The sequence below is a fragment of the Lepidochelys kempii genome, chromosome 15 (assembly GCF_965140265.1).
Source record: "Lepidochelys kempii isolate rLepKem1 chromosome 15, rLepKem1.hap2, whole genome shotgun sequence".
NCBI lineage: Eukaryota > Metazoa > Chordata > Testudines > Cheloniidae > Lepidochelys > Lepidochelys kempii.
The window spans coordinates 1,298,838-1,323,439 of record NC_133270.1 but is presented as its reverse complement, the minus strand read 5'-3'; the positions used below and the strand labels follow the sequence as shown (position 1 = coordinate 1,323,439).

Sequence of the window (24,602 nt, the reverse complement as noted above, 5' to 3'; positions counted from 1 at the left end):
AGCCTAGGCCTGGAAAGTTGTAGGCTAAATGGCAAAGCGATTCCAGGGAGACAGAGGAAGCAAGGTGTCAGTGCTAAATGGGAAACTCTTTGCAATGAGAATTAAAATAAGCAAACCCACTAGAGAAAGGACAGAGGAAAACAGCAGAGCTCAGCTCTCACCAAATATGTCAGATGTATGTAATTTTAATACCTAGCATTTATATTTTTCATCTGAAGCTGTAAGTCATATATATACAGATGAGGAATCCTGGGAAAATCAAAACTGCTCAACTTATTCTATTCATTCTTTACTGGGTTTGTTTATCTTCTCAAGAGGACAGAATGGAACAAAATATAAAAATGGACACAAAGCACAGCAGATGGTTTAACTCCTTGCTGCTTCAAAGGGCAATACAGCATCAAAAACAGATGATCACCATCTGTTTAAGTGCTATCTTCTCTGAGCATCTTGTCTGCTCCAATATCCAACAACAGGATTTGGTAATATAGGGATACATCTTCATTCCCTGAAGCATGTAACTGGAGGTTCTTCAAGGTATGTGGTCCCTAACTGTATTCCACTGAGGGTTATGCGCACACACCATGTGCCCAGAGCTGTAGCTTTTCAAAGTAGTATTACTTGTCGGTCTGCTCATGCGCTCTTGTACCACCCTGTAGTTTCACCTGAGGCGATAAAGGGTAGGGCAGACCGACCGTGTCTCCAGTTACTTCTCCACCGCAGACATACCAGATCCCCAACAGACGAGAAGGAGGGTGGGATTGGAATATAGATAGGGACCATACATCTCAAAGAACCCCCGTTACAGGTAAGTAACCTCCCCTTTTTCTTTGAGTGACAGTTCCTATTGTATTCCACTGAGGGTGATTAACAAGCAGTACCTATATAGAAGGCAGGAGCGAGGAAGATGACGGAACTGTGGAATGGAGGACCGCTGTACCGAAAGAGGCGTCCATCATGGAATCATATACTGGAGTATAGTGAGAGGAAAAGGTGTGTACCGAACTCTACGTGGCTGCCTTACCTATGTGCAAGGGGCACAATGTGGAGTGCGGCTGTGGTTGATGCTTGCAGTCTCATGGAATGGACTCGTATCCCTCAGGTGGGGATCATCCCAACAACTGGTAGCAGTGTATCATACATCCTGAGACCTACCTGGAGATTCTCTGAGTGGAGATGGCCTGTCCCTTAACTTTTGAAATGGCTTCATCCTTTATAGGTAAAAGACCAGGGCCCTATGTACATCAAGGGACTGGAGTCGCTGTTCCTCATGAGAGGTGTGTGGTTTGGGGAAAAGGTAGGTAAATAGATGAGTTGGTTGAGGTGGAATTGGGAAACCACTTTTGGAATAAATCTGGGATGTAGCTGCGCTGAAACCTTGTATTTATGGAATATGGTGAAAGGAGGGTTTTCCCATCATGGCCCACAGTTTGCCAACCCTCCTCACTGAGGTAATAGCAAAGAGGAAAGCAACCTTCATGGAGAGGAGAGAAAGGGGGCAGGAGGCCAGACATTCAAAAGGAGAGTTCATTAATGAGGTAAGGAATAGTTTGAGGTCCCACTGAGGGGTGATAGGCTGACTGGGCGGGTATTTACATATAAGGCCCTTCCAGAATCAGGCCATCAAAGGATGGGTAAAAATTGAATGCCCCTCCACCACAGGGTGGAAAATGCTAATAGCCGCTGCGTGCAGCCTGATGGAATTGAGAGCGAGCCCCGAGGTCTTCACACAGAGGAAATAGTCTAAGAGCATTGAGATGCCCACAGCTTCGGAGGCAAGGCTTTGTTGTTGTACCCAGAACATGAAACACGCTCATTTAGCCTGATAGGAGCGTCTCATAAAGTCCCTCCAGCTACTGGAAAGGATGTCTTGTACTGGCAAAAAGCATTCTCGTGCTAACAGACGTGTCCATCCAAAAACCAAGCTGTCAGGTGAAGCATCCATGAATCGGGGTGCCTGAGTCTGCCATTGTGTTGTGTTAGCAGTTCCGGAAATGTCTGGAGCAGGAGTGGAGGATGTTTTGACATGCAGAAAAGAAGGCAGCGCGAGAATGGAGCAATCAGAATGACTGTTGCTCTCTCCCGCCACAGTTTGTGGAGGACGTGCAGTAGGAGTGGTAAGGGGGCAAAGGCATAATTTGTCTAGTCTACCAGTCAATGACCGGAGCATTGCCCTGTGAGCAGGCACCAAGTCCCCATCTTAAGCAATAGTGAGTGCACTTGGTGTTGGTGTGGGATGCAAGGAGGTCCACGATCAGAGTACCCCAGCAACCAAAAATGTCCGCGACTACTATGTCGTGTAACTCCCATTCGTGGCTGGTTAAAAAGCTCCTGCTGAGAGTATCGTCAATCACATTCTAGGTACCAGGCAGGTAGGCTGCTGACAAAAGGATACGATGTTCAATGCACCATTTCCACAAGCATACCACTTCCGTACACAGCGTTGGAGATCTCATGCTCTCTTGTTTGTTTATGTAGTATACTGTGGTGGTGTTGTCCAACATGACGAAGATGTGACAATAATGGATAGCTGATAAGAACACATGTAACCGCTTTGTGTACCGTCCGAAGTTCATGGCTATGCTCTGGCACAGGGTCCATAGCACTGGTACTCATGGCAGATTGTTCAGGCTGATGTACGGGGGGGGGGTTCCCCAGCCAGGATCTGATTATGGCTCCATAGCGACCCCCATGAGGTGCTTTTTGAGGTGGAGAGCTCGGCCTTCTTGTGTAGAGGCAGGGAAGGAGAGGCAGATACTGAACCTGGACCCAGTGTGGGCTTCTCCCCAAACAGCACAAACAGTGTTGGTGCTCGTCGCTGATGGAAAATGAGCAAGGGCAGGAAGCGCAGACTTAATGTCTTCAGAATAATCTATTACCAGGCCCGGGTACTGAAAGGGAGGTGAGGTGGGGATTGTTTAGTGGGAAAACTGCTGACGTCGTGAAAATTACTACAAAAATACAATAAAATCGTAACTATGAACAAGAAGTAAAAAAAACAGTTTTTCTAGAAAGTTTGGAAAATGCATCACCCGTGACAAGAAGACAGCAGAAGCTCCGACTTGTACCACACGGCACTGAGAAGGAACAGGAGATGCTGCCCTACCCTTTATCACCTTGGGTGAAACCACAAGGCGGTGCAAAGGTGCATATGTGGATCAATGAGCGATATTACTTTGAAACGTTCTGGCTTCAGGTGCATGCACATAACCCTCAGTGGAATACAATCTTTACTGCATTGGCCTCGGTAGCACTACAAAAGTAATTTCCCCTCTCTTGGTATTCATCCCTTCTTGTCAACTGTTGAGAATAGGCCACTTCCACCTTAATTGAATTGGCCTCATTAGCACTGACCCCCGCACTTAGTAAGGCAACTCTTTTCATGTGCTGTGATATATATACTGCTTATGATATTTTTCACTCCATGCATCTGATGAAGTGGGTTTTAGCCCAAAAAAGCTTATGCCCAAATAAATTTGTTAGTCTCTAAGGTACCATAAGGACTCCTCGTTGTTTTTGCTGTTACAGACTAACACGGCTACCCCTCTGAAACCTGAAAAGGTTGTGATTCCTATGTTGATTGTACTGAATGGGAAAAGGTGTAGACAATATTTTATAACACTTACATTTACTTAAAAAAATATGCCTGCAAAGAGCAGACTGTCTCTGAATCACAATTTAAGGGAAAAGGAAGGCTGACTCTTTGAACGGGTACGGAGCTGACAGCAGGTTTGGCTTTCGAAATAGACATTGCAAATAAATTGAGACCCAGGAGCAAAACCAGACTTTTTCCCCCAGAGAAGGCTGGATTCCTTGCTTCAGCAGCACGTATGGTCCTCCTACTCTAGAATTTCTCTTATCCAGATATCCTTCCTAGTCTTTCCTAATTTAAGAGAAACGAAATTGTCAATTCAACTCAGACATCCTCGCTGTTCAGCTGCTCCCCCTTTCACATTTAACTCTCTATGGACAGGTTACCTGCAGTGGTGCTTCCTGCTGGCAAGCCAGAATGTACTGTCACAGCCATAGCAGTGTGCAGCTAGGTGGTCTGGCAGCCATCGTGTCACCTGTGAAACACAGAACACAAAGACAAATTTGTCAAGGAGACAGCCCTTGAAAAACCAGTCTGGCCTGAGTTTATAAAGCCCATGAAGAGCACAGAGATGGATGTGCCCCTGGCTACTTAAATTGAACAGATTCAATCCTGGCAATAATGAAAGAGAAAAGACAGAAAACTTCTCCTCAGAAACTGATCCACCAAATTCCCTCCAGCCACACAGAGAAGTCCTCTAATGTATAGCTCACTGATTTCTTTCTATACTTCAAAAGGTACCCAAACCTTACATGTTTACAGGGAATGTGTTAGTTCAGGGTTCCTTCAGCTATTGTCTTTCCGTGGTTTCTCAAAAATTGTTCAGACACCTGACAGCAGAGGGCTCCTTGGCACAGATATTTGAAGTGTTAGAGATAAGTGAGGGCAACAGGGATAGTTTACAAGAACTGGTGTGTGACCATGGGGCTGTAGTATAACCACGTTATGGAGAATCATTTCCTAACAGAAGGAAAGAGGGAGGAATATCACAGCATAGGCATATCACAGACAGGGATTTAGTCTGTACCTCTGTGTCCTGTTTATCCACCTGCTCCCAGCTGGCTTCAGAGAAAATCTCTGTGCTGCAGCGAGACAAGCAGTTCTGATCCAGATTGCTTTCCGAGTCGGGTATTGAAGTCTGTTGGCAAACAAACACAGCTGAACAGAACCTGCACATACTCCCACTTCCACATGAACCAGAAGTAAACAGTTGGGAAGGGAGAATCTGTGCACCTCCTGCTAGGAAAAGATAGATTATGCTTGGACTGGAGGGGCTCAGGTCAAGTATTCTTACATACCTATAATTTAGGTTGTGCCAGTACAGACAAGAGTTCTATCTGGGATGGGACTAAATGTGCATCAAGTGAGGCAGATTGCTTGTGTAATGGTGTACTGCAACAGGACAGAATGAAATTGTTATCCCTTTAATGCCAGGACATGGGGTTAAAATCTACCTGCTGCGGTGTATGTGCAAGATTCCGGACACATAGCACATGATTAACAGTGGGCACCTCACAAATCTCATAGCTGTACCCTGTCAATCCAGTTTCTCAGACCTATCTCCTTTCCAAAGCTCTTTCACTTTAAAAAGCAATATTTATAATGTATATGCCTTGCTGTTTCTGATAGTTCCTTTGGGAAGATGTAAGTTAAAATCAAACATGTGGAGGTAAGGATTAGAGCCCACTTCCACAAGTGGACTGATGCTTTCTTGCCAGGTTGAACTTTATTTCAACTGACTTTGGTCAAAGGACACACACGACAGCTCTTCCAGACATGAGAGATTCAAGAACTTTTGTTCTCAACCTTTCAGTGCTGGAGAGTTGGTACCTCTGATGCTAGCTTAGAGAATATACCTATCAAGACCGGGCAGAAATAAAAGGTAGAGACTAGGACTCAGGTTTGTAAAGGTATGTAGGTGCCTAAAGATGTAGATAGGCACCTAAGTGCTTTTGAAAATCCATTTCAATCTGCCCACACGTTATACATTGTGAAGGCCCTTATCTCAATAAGAATACTTTGAATTAAGCCAGTGGGTCACATTTCTGTCAGGAACCCAAGCTCCAGCTAATGAGAGAAGACCATTTTGAATGATGCTCAGCAGACCTAGCATTCACAGTATCAGTATTTAGCAATTATTATATTAGCTGCAACCTCAATAGCCCAAGAAGTTGATGCAAGTCTTTCCAAATGAATGCACCTGGGACTATCCAGCCCCTGTGTCAGCTAGATCCCTTTGCCACTTCCAAAGAATGCTTATAAACATTACTCCTGGGGGAATTCTGCGCCACTGCGCAATGCAGAATTCGTGCAGAATTAATGTTCTGCACAGAATGTCCTTTTTCCCCTCACAGAAATGGTTCTGCAGAGCTGCTCGCCGCCACTGGACCCAGCAGAGCCCTGCTCCCCAGCTCGCAAATAGAACACACTGCCAGGGGAAGGGAGAGGAAGCGCTGAAGAGTTCCTGGCAGCTGCAGTCCCCGGCACGCCCTGAAAGAAGGACGTGGCGTGGACTACAAGGAACTCCATACAAGCCCAGGACCCAGCATCAGGGTGTTTCTTCCTCTGGATCCCTGGGCTCTGGGGTTGTGAGTATATGGGATGCAGGGCACCTGTCAGCTGGGCTCTGAGGGTAGGGGGTGCATATGTCTGGGCTGGTGGTGCCCTGCAGCTGGGCTCTGGAGGGGTAGGGGTGCAGGTGTCTGGGCTTGGAATAGGGGGTGTAAATCTCTGGGCTGGGGGGACGACCTGTGGCTGGGCTCTGGGGGGGGTAGGGGATATAGGTGTCTGGGCTGTGGAGGCACCCCATGATTGGGCACTGGGAGGGAGGGGATGGAGGTGTCTGGGGCCCTGGCTGGAGGAGGAAGAGAAGCAGGAACTGGGTTGTCATAGAGGTTTCTTTAACTCTCTAGTCCTGGGGGAATTTTTGTTGTTGTCTGTATTGTAATAGGTTTCAGAGTAACAGCGTGTTAGTCTGTATTCGCAAAAAGAAAAGGAGGACTTGTGGCACCTTAGAGACTAACCAATTTATTTGAGCATAAGCTTTCATGAGCTACAGCTCACTTCATCGGATGCATACTGTGGAAATGGCCCACCTTGATTATCATGCACATTGTAGGGAGAGTGGTCACTTTGGATGAGCTATTACCAGCAGGAGAGTGAGTTTCTGTGTGTATGGGGGTGAGAAAACCTGGATTTGTGCTGGAAATGGCCCAACTTGATTATCATGCACATTGTAGGGAGAGTGGTCACTTTGGATAAGCTATTACCAGCAGGAGAGTGAGTTTGTGTGTGTGGTTTTTGGAGGGGGGACGGAGGGTGAGAAAACCTGGATTTGTGCTGGAAATGGCCCAACTTGATTATCATACACATTGTAAGGAGAGTGATCACTTTAGATAAGCTATTACCAGGAGGAGAGTGGGATGGGAGGAGGTATTGTTTCATGGTCTCTGTGTATATAATGTCTTCTGCAGTTTCCACAGTATGCATCCGATGAAGTGAGCTGTAGTTCACGAAAGCTTATGCTCAAATAAATTGGTTAGTCTCTAAGGTGCCACAAGTACGCCTTTTCTTTTTGTATTGTTATAGACATAGTTGCTGACAGATATTTTGAAATAAATTATCAAAATAATTGAAACTGGTGTGATTATATAATGTTATTCTGACAAATAAAATGTGCAGAATTTTAAAATATTGTGCGCAGAATTTTTAATTTTTTTGCACAGAATTCCCCCCAGGAGTAAAACCTTTAAGTATTGTAAATATAAATGAAATATACACACTACATTTAAAAAACCGAAGCATTCGATGGCACCTAGAAGTGGGTTTTTTTATGCACAAAAGCTTATGCCCAAATAAATCTGTTAGTCTTTAAGGTGCCACCAGACACCTCGTTGTTTTTGTGGATACAGTCAAACACGGCTACCCCTCTAATACTTGACATACCACATGTGTGTATAGAGAGTGAAGTTTTCATTATTATTATAATTTCTACTGTGGTAGTGCTCAGAGACATCATTCAGGATCAGTATCCCAATGTACTATGTGCTGTTCAAACACATAGGAAGACATGGTCCCTACCCCAAGGAGTTTACAATCTGAGAATTCCCTTATGCCTCCCCTACCATCCTCATCCTTTCCATCCTCCCCCCCATCCCTTCTCTGCTGCTTTCCACTTCCCTCTCTCTAGCTCTTCCCTCTTCCCTTCCCTAACTGACAGGCCTCTGAAAAAAGAAGCCACAAACACAGCTGCTTGCTGGTATTGGGGCTTCAAATTTCCAGTGGCTCCTGACGTTTGTTTTTTGAAGCTACGCTACCAACAAGAAGCAGAGTGAGGCAGGTGCATTGGCTTCTTTTTTAAAGTCTTGTTACTGCAGTTTAATTCAAACAGGAGGAGTAGGAAAAAATAGGTAGGGGGAGGAGGATTGAAGCAAATTTAAAAATTTCACCACACCCACATGTGAAAAATGTATTTGCTTTACCTACGCAATACATATTTACAATTACAAACTTGTGGATACTACACAATTTGTAATCTTTGTATAGTATCCATAATGTTGCAACAACTACATACGTGATGTAGTCTAGCTGTAGCAAACATACTACAATCAAACTATGCTCCAGATTCAGGTCCTACTCTAACTGCTTTAAGGGTTTGTCTACACTACGAAATTAGGTCGAATTTATAGAAGTCGATGTTTTAGAAAGCAATTTTATACAGTCGATTGTGTGTGTCCCCACTAAGCGCATTAAATTGGCGGAGTGAGTCCATAGTACCGAGGCTAGCATCCGCTTTCAGAGTGTTGCACTGTGGGTAGCTATCCCATAGTTCCCGCAGTCTCAGCCACCCATTGGAATTCTGGGTTGAGCTCCCAAAGCCTGACGGGGCAAAAACATTGTTGCAGGTGGTTTTGGGTACCTGTCGTCAGTTGAGCCTCTCTCCGTGAAAGCAACGGCTGACCATCGTTTCATGCCTTTTTTCCATGTGGGTGCAACACTGCTTTCAGCAGACGGTGCAGTACGGCTGCAAACTGTCATCATCGAATGACCGCTTCCGCCTCCACTCTGCTCTCCTGGTGCTATGAATCCACCTCGCAGGTCCTCCATATGACTGTCGTCATCCACTGCTTCCGCTGGCACTCTGCTCTCCTGGTGGTCTCGCAGGTCCTATATATGACCGTTGTCATCCGCCGCTTCAGCTGCAACTCTGCTTGGCTGCTCTTGTCTTGCCATACCACGTCAAGTGTGCAGCCCACTCAGCTGTTGTATCCTGGCAGCAGACGGTGCAGTAGGTCTGCAAAACTGGTCATCCAACCACCGCTTCCCCTGCAACTCTGCTCTCCTTCTCTCCTGCAGACGCCATACCACGGCAAGCATGAAGCCCACTCAGATCACCGCGGCAGTTATGAGCATTGTAAACACCACACACACTATCCAGCAGTATATCCAGAACCAGAACCTGCAAAAGCAGGCGAGGAGGCGACGGCAGTACAGTGACGAGAGTGATGAGGACATGGACAAGACTTCTCTCAAATCACGGTCCCCGGCAAATTAGCCATCCTGCTGGCAATGGGGCAGGCTCATGACATGGAACGCCGATTCTGGCAACAAGCACAGACTGATGGGATCGCATAGTGTTGCAGGTCTGGGATGATTCCCGGTCACTGCGAAACTTTTGCATGCATAAGGGCACTTTCATGGAACTTTGTGACTTGCTTTCCCCTACCCTGAAGCGCAAGAATACCAAGATGAGAGCAGCCCTAACAATTCACAAGCAAGTGGCGATAGCCCTCCGGAAGCTTGCAATGCCAGACAGCTACTGGTCAGTCAGGAATCAATTTGGCGTGGGCAAATCTACTTTGGGGGCTGCTGTGATCCAAGTAGTCAACACAATCACTGAGCTGCTGCTATCAAGGGTAGTGACTCTGGGAAATGTGCAGGTCATAGTGGATGGCTTTGCTGCAATGGGATTCCCTAACTGTGGTGGGGCGATAGACAGAACACATATCCCTATCTTGGGACCGGACCACCTTGGCAGCCAGTACATAAACCTAAAGGGGTGCTTGTCAATGGTGCTGCAAGCACTGGTGGATCACAAGGGACATTTCAACAACATCAACGTGGAATGGCTGGGAAAGATACATGACGCTTGTATCTTCCGGAACTCTGGTCTGTATGAACCAGCTGCAGCAAGGGACTTACTTCCCAGACCAGAAAATAACCGTTGGGGATGTTGAAATGCCTATAGTTATCGTTGGGGACCCAGCCTACCCATTAATGCCATGGCTCATGAAGCCATACACAGGCAGCCTGGACAGTAGTCAGGAGCTGTTCAACTATAGGCTGAGCAAGTGCAGAATAGTGGTAGAATGTGCATTTGGACGTTTAAAAGCACGCCGGCGCAGTTTACTGACTCGGTTAGACCTCAGTGAAACCAATATTCCCATTGTTATTACTGCTTGCTATGTGCTCCACAATATCTGTGAGCGTAAGGGGGAGATGTTTACAGCAGGGTGGGAAGTTAAGGAAAATCGCCTGGCTGCTGATTACGCGCAGCCAGACACCAGGGCGATTAGAAGAGCACAGTAGGGTGCGCTGCACATCAGAGAAGCTTTGAAAACCAGTTTCATGGCTGACCAGGCTACGGTGTGACAGCTCTGTTTGTTTCTCCTTGATGAAAACCCGCCCCCTTGGTTCACTCTACTTTCCTGTAAGCCAACCGCCCTCCCCTCCCCCCTTTGATCACCGCTTGCAGAGGCAATAAAGTCATTGCTGTTTCAAATTCATGCATTCTTTATTAATTCGTCACAAAAATAGGGGGATAACTGCCAAGGTAGCCTGGGAGGGGTGGGGGAGGAGGAAAGGATGCACTTCACTCCACACTGCACTTCAAATCACTGAATGCCAGCCTTCTGTTGCTTGGGCAGTCCTCTGGGGTGGAGTGGTTGGGTGCCCAGAGCCCCCCCACCCCACGTTCTTGGATGTCTGGGTGAGGAGGCTATGGAACTTGGGGAGGAGGGCGGTTGATTACACAGGGGCTGCAGTGGTGGTCTGTGCCTTTCCTGCACCTAAACCATACGCCGGAGCATATCAGTTTGATCCTCCAGTGGCCTCAGCATTGCATTCTGCCTCCTCTCATCATGCTGCTGCCACCTTTCCTCTTGATCCCGCAACCTCTCCTGTTCCTCTTGCCATCTGTCATTTTGTGCTTTCCTGGACTCTGACTTTGTCTGCCTCCACGCCTTCTGCTGGGCTTTTTCAGTGCAGGAGGACTGCATGAGCTCAGAGAACATTTCATCACGAGTGCATTTTTTTCACCTTCTTACCTGCACTAGCCTCTGGGATGGAGATGCTAGTGACAGCGTTGAAACATCTGCAGCTGCGGGAAGAAAAAAAGGGAGAGTAAAATTGAAAAAAGACACATTGGCCATTTAAAAGGAGGGGCTGATGTTTTTGGGTTAACGTGTAGCACAAACCCAACTAACCCACCCTCCTCCCCCCAATTCTCTGAGATGATCACTTCACCCCTCCTCCCACCGCGTGGCTAACAGGGGGTATGATTTCTTTTTTGCCACAGGCAAACAGCCCAGCAGGAACGGCCACCTCTGAATGTCCCCTTAATAAAATTCCCCTATTTCAACCAGGCGACCATGAATGATATCACTCTCCTGAGGATAACACAGAGAGATAAAGAAGGATGTTGCTTGAATGCCAGCAAACACCGGGACCACACGCCGCCATGCTTTCTTATGCAATGATTCCAGACTACGTGCTACTGGCCTGGCATGGTAAAGTGTCCTAACATGGAGGACGCAATAAGGCTGCCCCCCCCAAGGTTTCGGGAGTACTTCCAGGAGAGCTTCATTGAGATGTCCCTGGAGGATTTCTGCTCCATCCCCAGACATGTTAACAGACTTTTCCAGTAGCTGTACTGGCCACGAAAGCATCCCAAGTCTTCAGGGCAAATTAATCATTAAACATGCTTGCTTTTAAACAGTGTATTATATTTACAAAGGTACACTCACCAGAGTTGCCTTCTCCGCCTTCAAGGCCTGGGAGCCCAGGTTGGGAGGGTATTGGCTCCAGGGTGATCAACAGTTCCTGGCTGTTGGGGAGAATGGTTTCTCCGCTTGCCTGGTGTGCGCTATCTTCAACCTCCCCTCCTCATCATCTTCCTCGTCCCCCAAATCCTCATCCTTGTTGTGTGAGACTCCCTTGCAGGAGTCTACATATAGGTGTGGGGTAGTTGTAGGGGCACTCCCAAGAATTGCATGCAGCTCATCATAGAAGCGGTATGTCTGGGGCTCTGACCCTGAGCGGGCATTTGTCTCTTGGGTTTTTTGGTAGGCTTGCCTGAGCTCCTTAAGTTTCATGCGGCACTGCTGCAGGTCCCTGTGATAGCCTCTGTCCTTCATGCCCTTGGAGATTTTTGCAAATATTTTGGCATTTCGTCTTTTGGAATGGAGTTCTGATAGCATGAATTCATCTCCCCATACAGCGATCAGATACCGTACCTCCCATTCGGTCCATGCTGGAGCTTTTTTGCGATTCTGGGACTCCATGGTCACCTCTGCTGATGAGATCTGCACAGTCACCTGTGCTGATCAGCTTGCCACACTGGCCAAACAGGAAATGAAATTCAAAAGTTTGCCAGGCTTTTCCTGTCTACCTGGCCATTGCATTCGAGTTGAGAGTGCTGTCCAGAGCGGTCACAATGGAGCACTCTGGGATAGCTCCCGGAGGCCAATACCATCGAATTGCGTCCACACTACCACAAATTCGACCCGGCGATATTAATTTCGGCGCTAATTCCCTCATCGGGTAGGAGTACAGAAATAGATTTTAAGAGCCCATTAACTTGACAAATATGGCTTCCTTGTGTGGACGGGTGCAGGGTTAAATCGATCTAATGCTGCTAAATTTCACCTAAACTCGTAGTATAGACTAGGGCTAAGAAGCTTTAATGTGGCAAAGCCATAAAAACTGGCTTTAGCAGCACCTGAAGACTTCTCTTTCTGTAAGGGAAACCCCCGGGTGGCAGAGGCAGCATACTGAGCCTACTTTTAGGCCATACCTTTGAGGGAAGGGGACAGGGGCCCATATCCCTGTGCCACAGTGGCTCCCAGTGGCTCCCCTTTGCACCTGCCTCCCTGTGAATTATGCCAAGGACTAAAGAGCCAGTCAGAGAATCATAGATGATTAGGGTTGCAGGAGACCTCAGGAGACCAGCTTGAAGCAGGACAAACCCCAACTAAATCATCCCAGCCAGTCCTATAGATCTAGCTCAGTAAATTATATGTAATTGTTTAAAAGGTTCTCTCAACCATTTTATGAGCACAGCAAAAACTGGGTAAAGGCACCGTGATTAGCCTCATTCCACAGCACACCCAAAGTGTGTGTAAATTAGGACTGTCAAACTATTAAAAAAAATAATCACGAGATTAAAAAAAATAGTTGCGATTAATCAGTTTTAATCGCACTGTTAAATAATAGAATACCAATTTAAATTTATTATAAATATTTGTGGATGTTTCTCTACATTTTTAAATAAATTAATTTCAATTATAACACAATACAAAGTGTACAGTGCTCACTTTATATTATTATTTTTATTACAAATATCTGCACTATAAAAAAGATAAAAAAAAGAAAACATCTACAAGTCGAAGCATGAATAATGACCATATCAGGCACATAAATACCTTGCAACACCGGCTACAATAATGCCATGCGAACGCCTGTTCTCACTTTCAGGTGATGTTAATAACAAGCGAGCAGCATTATCTCCCGCAAATGTAAACAAATTTGTTTGTCTTAGTGATTGGCTGAACAAGTAGGACTGTGTGGATTTGTAGGCTCTAAAGTTTTAAATGGTTTTGTTTTTGAGTGCAGTTATGTGAAAAAAAAATCTACATTTATAAGTTGCACTTTCATGATAAAGAGATTGCAACTGAAAGTGAGAACAGCATGTCCTTTTCAGTATAGACTCATAGGCCTGGAAGGGACCTTGAGAGGTCAGCTAGTCCAGTCCCTGCACTCACGGCAGGACTCAGCATCAGCATGACTAAGACTTTTAAAAAAAAATTACCATAACCAAAATTCACTGTCTAACCAAACAACATTTCTTACCAAACAGCTGACTTAGTACTGTGGGCTCCAGAAATGTGATTAACCAATCCATTATTGTCAGTAGTGGCTGAATTACCATTACACTTACCACTTCGTCCCCATAATCACCACTGAAACGTAGTGAGCTATTCAGGTACTGGCTCTCCAACCGGCTCCTCAACTCCTGCACTTGCTTCTTCAATATCTCTACTTCCTGCTGATGCCCAGTTTCGATCTGACGCAGGCGCTGCTGGATAACATCGGTGTAGACTGGCATCCCATCATCATCCAAGTGGCTCCTGGTGGGTTGGTCTGGGCTGCTAACTGTCTGTTGCCTCCCAGAATGGCCATGCACCCACTTATGGTGCAAGTTCCTCAAGTGAAACTGGGCAGAACTACAACTAGCTGTAGAGACCTGCCGCCTCAGAGAGGCTTTGACCCTATCATCCTCTCCATTCACACAGTGTCCATTTGCTGCAGGGTTTTTCTGGGTAATACTAAATGCTGCAGGTTTCTCTGTCACCATGTTCTCAGTCTCCAGCTCCCCATTACACACAATCTCATCTTTACATTCAGCTAAAGGCAAGGCACAAGGGGAAGGCATTGAGCTGTGTGTGTTGCTGCTGTTAGAAGTCCTGTTTACTTTTGTTCCCACTCTGTGTAGCTCTATCATGTTTTCCCCCTCAGGTCTGTTTTCAGTCGTTTGAAAAAGTTCCTCAGCATTGTTGTCCATCAGACAAGGTCCATGGCAAGGGCCTTTCGGAATCAGCTCTTGCTTTGCTCCAATCTCTGTTAAGGTTTCGGTAGAACTTTCCATGTTGGATGTTTTTGCCTCATGTTGGATTGTGATGGGCAATGGAGGACTCGACTCTGGAGTACTATAAGGGCTTTCTGCTTCTATATGAAGTCTACTAACACCTTCCTCCACATTCTTCTGAATGTCACTATTTACAGTACTCTCCAAGGGGACAGTCTGTAGTCCTTTCATCTGAGGTAACTTCTGGATACCGTTACTGAAATCCATAGGCTCCTCCTGTTGTCCTTTAAGCTCAGAAGAACCTTGTGAAACTGGATGTGGATTGGACACTGGATTGTTTATTAACGTATCTGTATCCATCTCAGTCTTTTCACAGAGGCCATCAATATACCCATCAAGATTTTCAGCTCTGTTCTCCTTACCCAGGATAACCTCATCCACATCCTCTTTGCCTGTTGTCTCTAGGGTACCCCTCAAGAGCTCCTCCAGACCAACATCCTCTTTGGTGGCCTCCTGCAAAATGTTCTCCATCTGTCCCTCTGCCACGCCCGCTGCAACTGAAAGCTCTGCTCCAACAAGAGCCCTGCCTTGTTTGCTCAGGCTGTCCTCATCAAATGGATCATCCCCTGGGTTGCCAAGGCTGCTCAGCTCCAAGGACCTACGGTGCTCTTGCCACTTTTCATTTAGGCTGGGATCACTACTACGTCGGTTAGTTGAAGGCACGTTGCTGTCGCAGGCCATTGTCAGATTGTCAAACGATCTTGTCTTTGGTAGCCTACAGAGGTAAAAAATCAGAATCAAAAGTTACTTTTTAAAATATTTAATTACAAAGGTTATTAATGAGCTTCCCCATTTTGAAATCACCACCAGCCACTCAATACTGTGGAGTTCTGCAATGCACTACGATATTATCTAACAGTACAGTCTGATAATTTGTGGTTCAAAGCTGCTCCAGCACCTTCCAGGCCTTCTCTCTCCATCAAGAAAATTTCTTTGACTAATCTTCAGACATTCCCAGAATCACCCCTCCACACCAAAGCTCCATTTCCTAACTAGCATGCACCTAGAATCATTTTACTGGAAAAGGCTTCTCTAAAGACAAGGGAAGCTGTAGTTACATGAATGTAATACAAGAAAAAAAGCAGTGTGCAAACAAATGCAAGGCAGCCCTGAAGGTGCTATATCCCATGGTATTCTGACCTCCACAATACAGAGGCAATATACTAAAGCAGAATACATTATGCCACTGGGGACAGTACCTGGGATGTTATTGGGGATACTCCGTATACTGAACTCTGTTTTTTCTGTTAATTTATTCCAAACCTATTTTCTGCTCTGATGTGTTTGTTACACAACAATCCAGGAAGCTGAATACTTTCAAAATTGAAATGACCACACAGGGGTTTTTGTTAGCCATTTAAACAGTCCCACCATGAAAATAGTGAAAAAGCACCTCCCTCCCACACCAAGTGCTCCTCTCCTTAAATCCCACAACATTCTCTGTTGATCTTACTTTACAGGATGGGATTTCTGGGCTCTAGCCTCACCTGCCCAGAGACTGATCTTCAGGGCTGGAGCCTGGAACTGGGTAAGGGGCACAGGTGTCATCCGCAGGGGTGGAGGGGGAAGAACATGGCAGGTAAACAGCACTCCAGAGCATTAAATTACGGACATGACACACGGGATACAGCACCTAAAATGAGAAAATATGGCACGTTCATGTTTAGAAATGTTAACCTGTCTCTCTCCAGGACTTTTGCTACTTTAATTTTACAGCTCAGGTTCGCAGCCGAGAGATTGCACTGGATCCCCAGATAATTTGGGGTCTAAGCAGCAACAATGGCATTTTTAATAATTTACTCATAGCGATCAAGTTGTTACCCTTGCCTTCAGATATGGGGATTTAGGGAGGGGAAGGGTTTAAATAACTTAGAAAAATCTTTACTTCAATAAACACTGACATTTTAACTGTTCTCTACAGGTTTTTATGGCATGCCCATCACCACAGTATCTGAATGCCTAACATATACTTCTATCAAATATACATAAAGATGACTGTGCCTCTCCCCCCCAGTCCCTTGTGATAGTTTCTTACTATGGGAGAACTAACTGAAAACATGAAAGTGATTAAATTAGATATGTGCAAAGACTTCCATAACATTTTTTGTTATGCCAGTTTTTTGACAAAATTCTCTGGGAGTTTAAGATTTTTATGACACAACCCTTATCCCCTCAGAGTAACTTGACAGAGATCTCTTGTTGGTAACCATATCTTGTCAAGCACACAAAATATTATATTACAAGGAATACAGCATATATCTGATATAGAGATACTCTCTATGGCTGCATTTGTTATGTCCCAGTGGTCTGCTGAAGACAGTGTAAAGTAAGTTCTTCAGAAAGATGGCTCTGATGGTATGGGAGTCCATGGCATAGCAGAGGTGAAGCTAAGGCTATTCAAACCCTTGCTATGGCACTCAAATGGTAACTTATCCAGTGGGCAAGTTGAGGCATATACATAAAAATGGCCATACTGGGTCAGACCAAAGGTCCATGTAGCCCAGTATCCTGTCTTCCAACAGTGGCCAATGCCAGGTGCCCCACAGGGAATGAACAGAGCAGGTAATCATCAAGTGATCCATCCCCTGTTGCCCATGCCCAGCTTCTAGCAAACAGAGGCTAGGGACACCATCCCTGTCCATCCTGGCTAATAGCCATTGATGGACCTATCCTCCATGAACTTATCTAGTTCTTTTTTGAACCCTGTTATATAGTCTTGGCCTTCACAACATCCTCTGGCAAGGAGTTTCACAGTTATCTCTAGGCAGTATATTTGTGGAACAGGCAGTCAAATCATCACCCACAGGAATAACTGGGATGCTTCCTTGAGGTGGATATTTTTGGGACAGTCACTTTCCCCCACTCCGACAGTTGTAATGCAGAATCCCTAAAGGGACTCTCCCATAGCTGGTGGGGAATAAATGATACATACAGTTTCTGATTGGGAGGAGTAAAGCAGGTTTTTGAAGGCTTTGTTTGCTGCCCGCAGCAGAGACCAGACAGAACACGTCCTTTCTTGAGTATGTTTTTCCCCTCGCTCCTTCGCATTGTTGCACAGGAATGTACCAAAGAGGCAAGAGTAGGTGTGCTGCACCAATTTGACCTGTACAGACCAATACAGACAGAGTCATATGGCAGCACATACGGTGTATGTGAAAGATATAATTTTCACGCTTAAGAGGCAATGAATCTACCATTCACGTGAGGCTGTATATGTAAGGCTTTTGTGGAGGATGCCATATAAATCTATTTAGCATGCCTTCTTAGAAAGCTAATGACAAGAACACACCAGCACAATGGGCTCCTCTCTATGATGCACCATCATATTTGAATTATATAAAATGTTAGGAGGAAATATAACATAAAGGTTGCATGTTTATTTACATGCTGTGTCTAAAACTGACATACTGAAACCAGGGCCCTGGAGGATATGGGAGAGAAGGGAATTTTTGACACAGCTGTCACATAGCATCAGTAAAGTAGAAAAGCTCAGAGCTGGCAATAATAATAGGTTATCTTCTGTCTTGTGGCACAAATGGAGACACAGAAAGCTCACCAAGTCTAGATTGTAGCTCACTCCACACTATAGCGTCAACCCAGCAAAGCCCTTAAGCATGTACTTATCTTTAAGATGTTAATGGCCCAACTGACTTCAAACAGAATTATTCGTGTTAAAAGTTAAGCACATGCTTAACTGGTTTGCTGGATTAGGGCATTCAGCTCTAAAAAGACCGGAAGATGGAAATGCTCAAGGGATTGGTGAAGTATTACAGAAACTTTCTCCTCTAGGTTGCCAGTTCAAATCCATCCATGTAGTTAGTGACTAACAATTATGGTGTGACTGGCTTGGTGGTGTAAAAGTAGAATGGATTATATTGAAATTATAATTCATTAAAGAAATGCTACTTGAAGGGTTTGTTGAAATACAGTTGTCAGGAAGAGAAACATTAAGGAGTGTGAGACAATGGGTTCTCAAACTAATTAACTTAGAGCTCCTACTGAGCTAGGAGATTGGTAAACATTAGTATGCAAATAAGATATGTATGTATATTTGTCAGTTTCTGCTTCCTTTTGTCTCTTATGTTAAATTGGCTTTGGCTTAGCTGTATAAATAAGTTAGCTTGAGCTTCAGAGACGGGTCACATATCTGGGTGCATTGGCAAAGCGCTTTGCTAATAAACAGAGTGGTCTGACAAATTATGTGAGTCCTGAATCTGACTTTGACAGTGGCCTTGAGATGTGACTTCAGTACTCTTAGCCAAACTTCTCAGAGGACAGTTGTCAATATCAGAAAAGCCACACTTTCTAGGCAGTTTCAGCAGAAAAAGAGAATAGAAACTCCTTCTTGCTCTTAAGAGACATCCCCTCCAGGTGAGGATGAAATAGCGTAGTGGAGAAGTGCTGGGGAAGTTTGCATTACCATTACCTGTGCTGTCCCTATTCTGTGGACATTTGAATCCAGGACATGATTTCTTTCTTTATTTAAAGTTTAAAGGAAGTCCTAGAAGGCCCCATCCCTGCTTTCAGAGAGAACCGGTTACAGATTCCATGACAACTAGTGGTTTTGTCTGCCAGACAAGGCTCAACAGTTGTAACATCTGCTTATCAGGCTGCACTGTGGCATAAGGTAGATGGGAAAATTGGAAACCCCTCAGGGCTATTCCGTGTGTTAGCTTTGTCTACTGGTTTAGAAGTATTTCATAAAACAGTAATCTCTCAAGCCACAACTCACAAGGAATGCTTCGTTAAACTCGAAAGAGCAGGGAAACTGCCTCTGGAGCTGATGGACGCAGTCCAACCACTGCAAAAATACTGGGCAGCGCTCATTTAGGTCATCCGAATTCTCACCATGGCCACAGCGATCTGCAAACTTGTGGCCAAAATCCAGCCATTCCATCTCCACTAGCACCTGGAAACCCTGCAGGAAAGAAAGTGTAGTTGAAGGTCTCCAGATTTTTTGTCAATCCAAATGTAACAATTTTCCAGGACACTATCTGAGACTTCTCATGGGAAGTATTCATGCTTAATATACCTGATTTCTTTTCAGAATTAATCATGTTTTTTTTTCAACCTGCTTTTCTTCTATTTAATTCCCTTCACAATTAACCCACTATATCACTCAATAGCATCCATCAGATGCAGCAAGACTGGTGATAACATTTGTACTTTTTCAGATGAAGAAACCTGAGTTCAATCATGCATAGCCTTCCCTATTAATCTTCAAAGAAACCCAAACTTGGCCTTCCTCCCATGCATCAATGGATGGTTTACAAACCTCTATGGTCCTGTAATACGGATCTAGCAGCAGTTTGGACAGTGCCACTATCTGTGGGGTTCGGTCCCAGCCATCCGAGCAGTGCACCAAGACTGGTCGCTGGTCTCTGTCTACTGCGTGCACTACCAATAGTGCAGATTTCAGAAGCACAGACAAGTGCTGCAGCCATTTGGTACTTTCCAGTGCTGATAACCAACTAAAGAAAAACCAAAGGAGGATAGTTTGTGCTCTTTTTAATGTTTCCCAGCTGAGATCTTTGAATTAAAAAAAATCAGAGTGATCATAATTAAACTCCTATTATAGTACTAAACAATGAGTGCTTTCCTTGAATCTATTTTTCACTTAAATTGTCTTGTTAATGCTCTCACAAGTTTGCAGGAAATACAGACAGTCTACTTAGTGAATGTGAAAGGCTCGTGGCACCAAATGAAGAACCAGGAGAAACTGTTAGAGGAAAGAGGGTTGAAATGCTGCAGCATTCTGGGAAAGATTCACAGTCAGAAGACCCCTCAGGTATTGTCACTGGAGGTCAGTTATACCATGGAAATGATGGGCTGGATCTCCAGGGTGAGGATATTAGGCATGTGGTAAGTTCATGGAGCAACACTAGTGCCTTTCAAAGGAAATTAAGATTGCTACACACTTCTGGGGTTAGATAGCACGTTACAATAGCAGTTTTAGAAAATTAGGGGAAAGCTGAAATATTGCAGGATGCACAGGTGAGACTAACCAAGCCCACCTGATAGTTATACACTCGAATATTAAAGTAAAGGATCCTATTTTGATCCCAGTCTCATTTGCTATCTCCATTTTAGAATGAATGAGTCAGCTTTTGCTCAATCTATATGAAGTGAAAAATATAACTGTAGCATGTTTACAAAGAGAAGGCTGTGGAAGAACAAACAACTGCTTAATTCAGTCTAGAAAATATCAGGGGAAGAATGAGAGTTAGACACAAAAATATAATTTAAGAAAGAAAAAAACCTCAAATGCCCACTTACTTTCCTGGGTCTGGCATCTGTGTGCAGAGCAAGCGCAGCGACTGAAAGCTCTTCCGGATAGAATGGATGTTTGCCATCCCCATGAACACCACTTCACAATTTGGATAATACTCTGTAGAAAATTGTAAAAACCAAGAGGAGGAATTAAAAACAACATGAATATTAAGTTAAAAAAGAAGCTTTTCTATAAAAACAAACTGCTGCAGTTGTGGACTGATGAAATAGTGCTGTTTAGCACAATTTCCTGTACACAAATATTTGTGCTTGGACTTCTGCTGGTATTCCAGACATTACAACAAACGGTGGTAAAACTGAAAGTGCTGGTAACTATTGTGACACTATAAAGAAAATACATGTGCTTGTTTCTCTACTGAATTTATGATGAAAATCTAAGTCACTGTGCAGACATATGAATCTTCCTTGCTGTCTGCTGTTAGGTGAAACAACAGGTTAATGCATTATCTTTTCACCTCTGCAGAACTGGTTTCCAAATTGACTTAACCATAACAGAACTAGCACAGAATTTGGTATATGTCTGGCAATGTCTACGGAGCAGAGAGCCAGGGCCAGGAGAGTAGTGGTGTTTAGGTCCAGAGAGAGGTCTATTGGCAAAAGATTGTTGAGGTTTTTTTATTTATTTGTTTTTTTACTGTTCCATTTCATACCACAAGAAGCAGTGCACGGACAGCTCCCCATAGGGGTAATGGTATTACACTACTAGAAGTTATACAATGCTCTAAAAAGACAGAGCAATCTGAAAATAACTGTCAATTCATGATTGTCCTTAAACCTTAACATTAAAGATGATTTACTTCCCCATACCTCTTGGGAAGACCAAAGAGGTTACTTACTTCACCCCATCTACTGTGTGGAAGTGACAAGTGTCACTCAGATGAGAAACACTCAAGGCTGCAGTAGATAGAGAATGGAGGGGACTATTTGTGCAAGTCCTAAGAGCTATCCTCTGGACAAACCTGTAGTCTATACTCAAACTACTCACCCGAGACGGGTTGGCAGGATCAGTGTAATAGGGCACCCTACTCATAAGAAGTGCTCAGGCTCAGCATGTTTCAGGATCATGCCCTTTACACCATCCCTAAGTTTATCTTACCTCTGTACTATGCATCTCACCAGTTGATAGCAGATTAAATAAACTGCCCCGTATGAAATACATTCTATGTCCAGAGGGAATGGACTTTAAATAATATCAGGCTGCAGTTCTGTCAGGGGTGGCCTACTAGTATGGTCTTCTTCCTGGACCACAGGCACATTTGACACACAAACAGAGGATTTTCACAAATGCCTCTAACCTTGTGGTTGCGTCTATGGTCCACATAAATTGGATCCCAGAGCTCCTGGAGATCTATCCTTTAGCCCACACAGCCTGGACGATTTGGTGCAATTTGCAAGCCAGTAAATATTGCGTGCAACTCTTTGACCTTACACTCTTTTACTCTGTTACAAACTGAGGTGAGAGATCCGCAAAATTCAACAGGGTTAATTGCTGATCCGAACATAAATAATATTGTGCGCGTATCCCAGAACTTACAGGCTAATGCTTTAGAACCAGATTGTGCCATTTAGCCAGTGGCTGACACTGGGAATGGGGTGGAGAAGTACTGCCCCAAGTGGAGCTCCAGGAGGCACCATCTTCCACTCCCCACCAAATTCCCTGATGTGTAGGGAAGTGCACAGAATCAGGGGGATAAAAATCAAGGACTTTTTTTTAATAAAAAAAATTGGGTTTCTTAAATTTAAATTGGATTTTTTTGATAAAATGCTTTTAGAGGAAAAAACCTATTAAAGATAGTTTTAATTAAGATACATCATAGCTCAAAGATATCTCATCATGGAATACGGATTATAAATTCTAATTCTATAGTATGAGATAATATATTCATGTAATGTTTAAGAAAAGTTTTGTAAATGAGTTCCAATAGTTCATGGATTAGGGACCCAATATTATGGGGTTCCACAGGCTTCTGTAAAGATTATTTAGGTTAATCTTTTTATCTACCCAATGGGACTCAGTGCTCAGTCTAGAAGATACCATCAGAGATGTTTAGTTTTGCAGTTCTCAGACTGTGGACTTGTGTATCCAGAGGTAACATGCTTATTAACAGCAAAAATGTTTTAAAATCAATAAATAATATACAGAGGTGAGAAATAACAGACCTCAACTCTATTGTCCCTCTGCAAATTTGTGTACACAGAATCAATCCCTTATCTCCCCCTAAAAGTGCAAAGTTTCAAAAAGTTCAATGAATAGAAGATTGTTGGGAGCAGAATAGATCTGGACAAGGAGAAGAAGTCTGGAGATAAATGTGAGAAGCGAGGGACATATGCTTGTTTTGTTAAAATATTATGTTTGCTGTCGAAGAAAAAAATCCAGAACACTTAACTTTGTTGTTTTAGTTAAATAAAGCAATTTAAATGTCTGTCTGGTGATGTTCTCCTCCTAATACAGCATGGCAAGAAAATCCTCCAAATATTAATGATTAACCCGTTGAACTGGAGATAGTTCACCTCCCAATGACTTCATAAATATGTGCTTCAATTACCTTTGGCAAATGAAATAACCAAACAGTCATTCATTTTCTGATATAGCTGTAAAACTAATCTGAAAAGTTTTCAAAATAAATCATTGTTTAAAAATGTATAGTGTGTACCTTCTAAAAATGAAACCTACATCTATTTCTGAGTTGTGAAGAACAGGTATTAAGGTTATAACAGCCAAAAAGAACGCACTTTTATGTAGAAAACCATGATTAAATCGAGTCTTCCTGACTAGTGATTTAAATTATGATTTAAATAAATCAAATCCACCCAGCACAGGATGAACCATTTCCTGGAATGTGCCCTCCCCGCCCCCAGCCATGCCTTGCTAGCTCCAAAGGCTGTGCAGAGGGCCCCTCTTGTTCAGGGACCTCTTTGGGATGGATTGCATCCTATGAGTGCATGGAGCGCACAATCTCTAGCCCTTGCATAGAGCGGGGAAGAAGGCACCTTTTCTCTACCACCTCTAATCACCATGCTAAAGCCAGGGATAATGTGGCCCCTTCTTAGCCATGAAGACATTAACCAAACTATTTTCTAAAAGTCATCAATATTTGAAGATAAAGCATACGGTCTGTGAAAGGCCAACAAACTGCTCCTTACAAAGGCTGTTACACTTAATGGTTGTATTCTGACTTCATCTCCTGAGTGTACTGTTGGATTGACTGTATTTTATTAAAAATGTGAGCAAGATTTGAGTATCAAATTTAATGAAGCTAACATAGCTGTCTGAAAATTCCTTACAAACTGTTCAAGCATCCTCATCTTGAAACTCAAGATAAGTTGCTGTACTGCATTGTGCGTTCCATTTAGATATTTCATTTCAATTAATCATGAGTTCCTTTATAACTTTTTGAAAGCTATATGGACATTTAAGATCTCTCTCACCACGGGCAGCCATGCCCCAAAGTGCAGCTATTTTGGTCAAAGATCTCAGAGGTCCATCTTAGATATTACTGAAATAGCTTTGCCTTTCCTACCTGTAATTTTCCTGTCCGGTATTTTCCCATATTCTCCAGTGATGGAATTTAACCAGGATATATTCCCATTTGCTAATGGTCATCAAAAAGCTTCCTGCTCATACTACCCACAATTCACAAATGGCGATAAAGAACATGGAATATAATAATCCTGGGTAAACTTCACAAATGCAGGATAAATAAGTATTTCAATTACATTTGAATATGGGAACTGTTCCAGAAATACTAAGAGTGCTGTGTCTCTGTAAACAAGTTTCCCTCACGTATAACAATC

General features: G+C 43.9%; 1 protein-coding gene across 14 annotated transcripts in view; it reads right to left on the bottom strand.

Annotated features, from left to right (window-relative positions):
* Positions 1-24,602, bottom strand: part of MTMR3 (myotubularin related protein 3) — a 241,690-nt gene that overhangs the window by 6,000 nt on the left and 211,088 nt on the right. For 9 of the 14 annotated variants that reach the window (XM_073313592.1, XM_073313591.1, XM_073313593.1 and 6 more), the window contains 8 exons: positions 20,793-20,904; positions 19,792-19,987; positions 19,249-19,434; positions 17,449-17,619; positions 16,004-16,149; positions 13,809-15,231; positions 4,620-4,730; positions 3,979-4,067 (listed from right to left, as the gene is read on the bottom strand). In XM_073313592.1, coding sequence (XP_073169693.1) covers positions 3,979-4,067; positions 4,620-4,730; positions 13,809-15,231; positions 16,004-16,149; positions 17,449-17,619; positions 19,249-19,434; positions 19,792-19,987; positions 20,793-20,904 — 2,434 coding nt within the window. Of the gene's footprint in view, positions 1-3,192; positions 3,884-3,978; positions 4,068-4,619; positions 4,731-10,050; positions 10,971-11,616; positions 12,209-13,808; positions 15,232-16,003; positions 16,150-17,448; positions 17,620-19,248; positions 19,435-19,791; positions 19,988-20,792; positions 20,905-24,602 lie in introns of those variants that run through there. The other 5 variants (XM_073313597.1, XM_073313599.1, XM_073313600.1 and 2 more) reach the window with 4 other exon arrangements.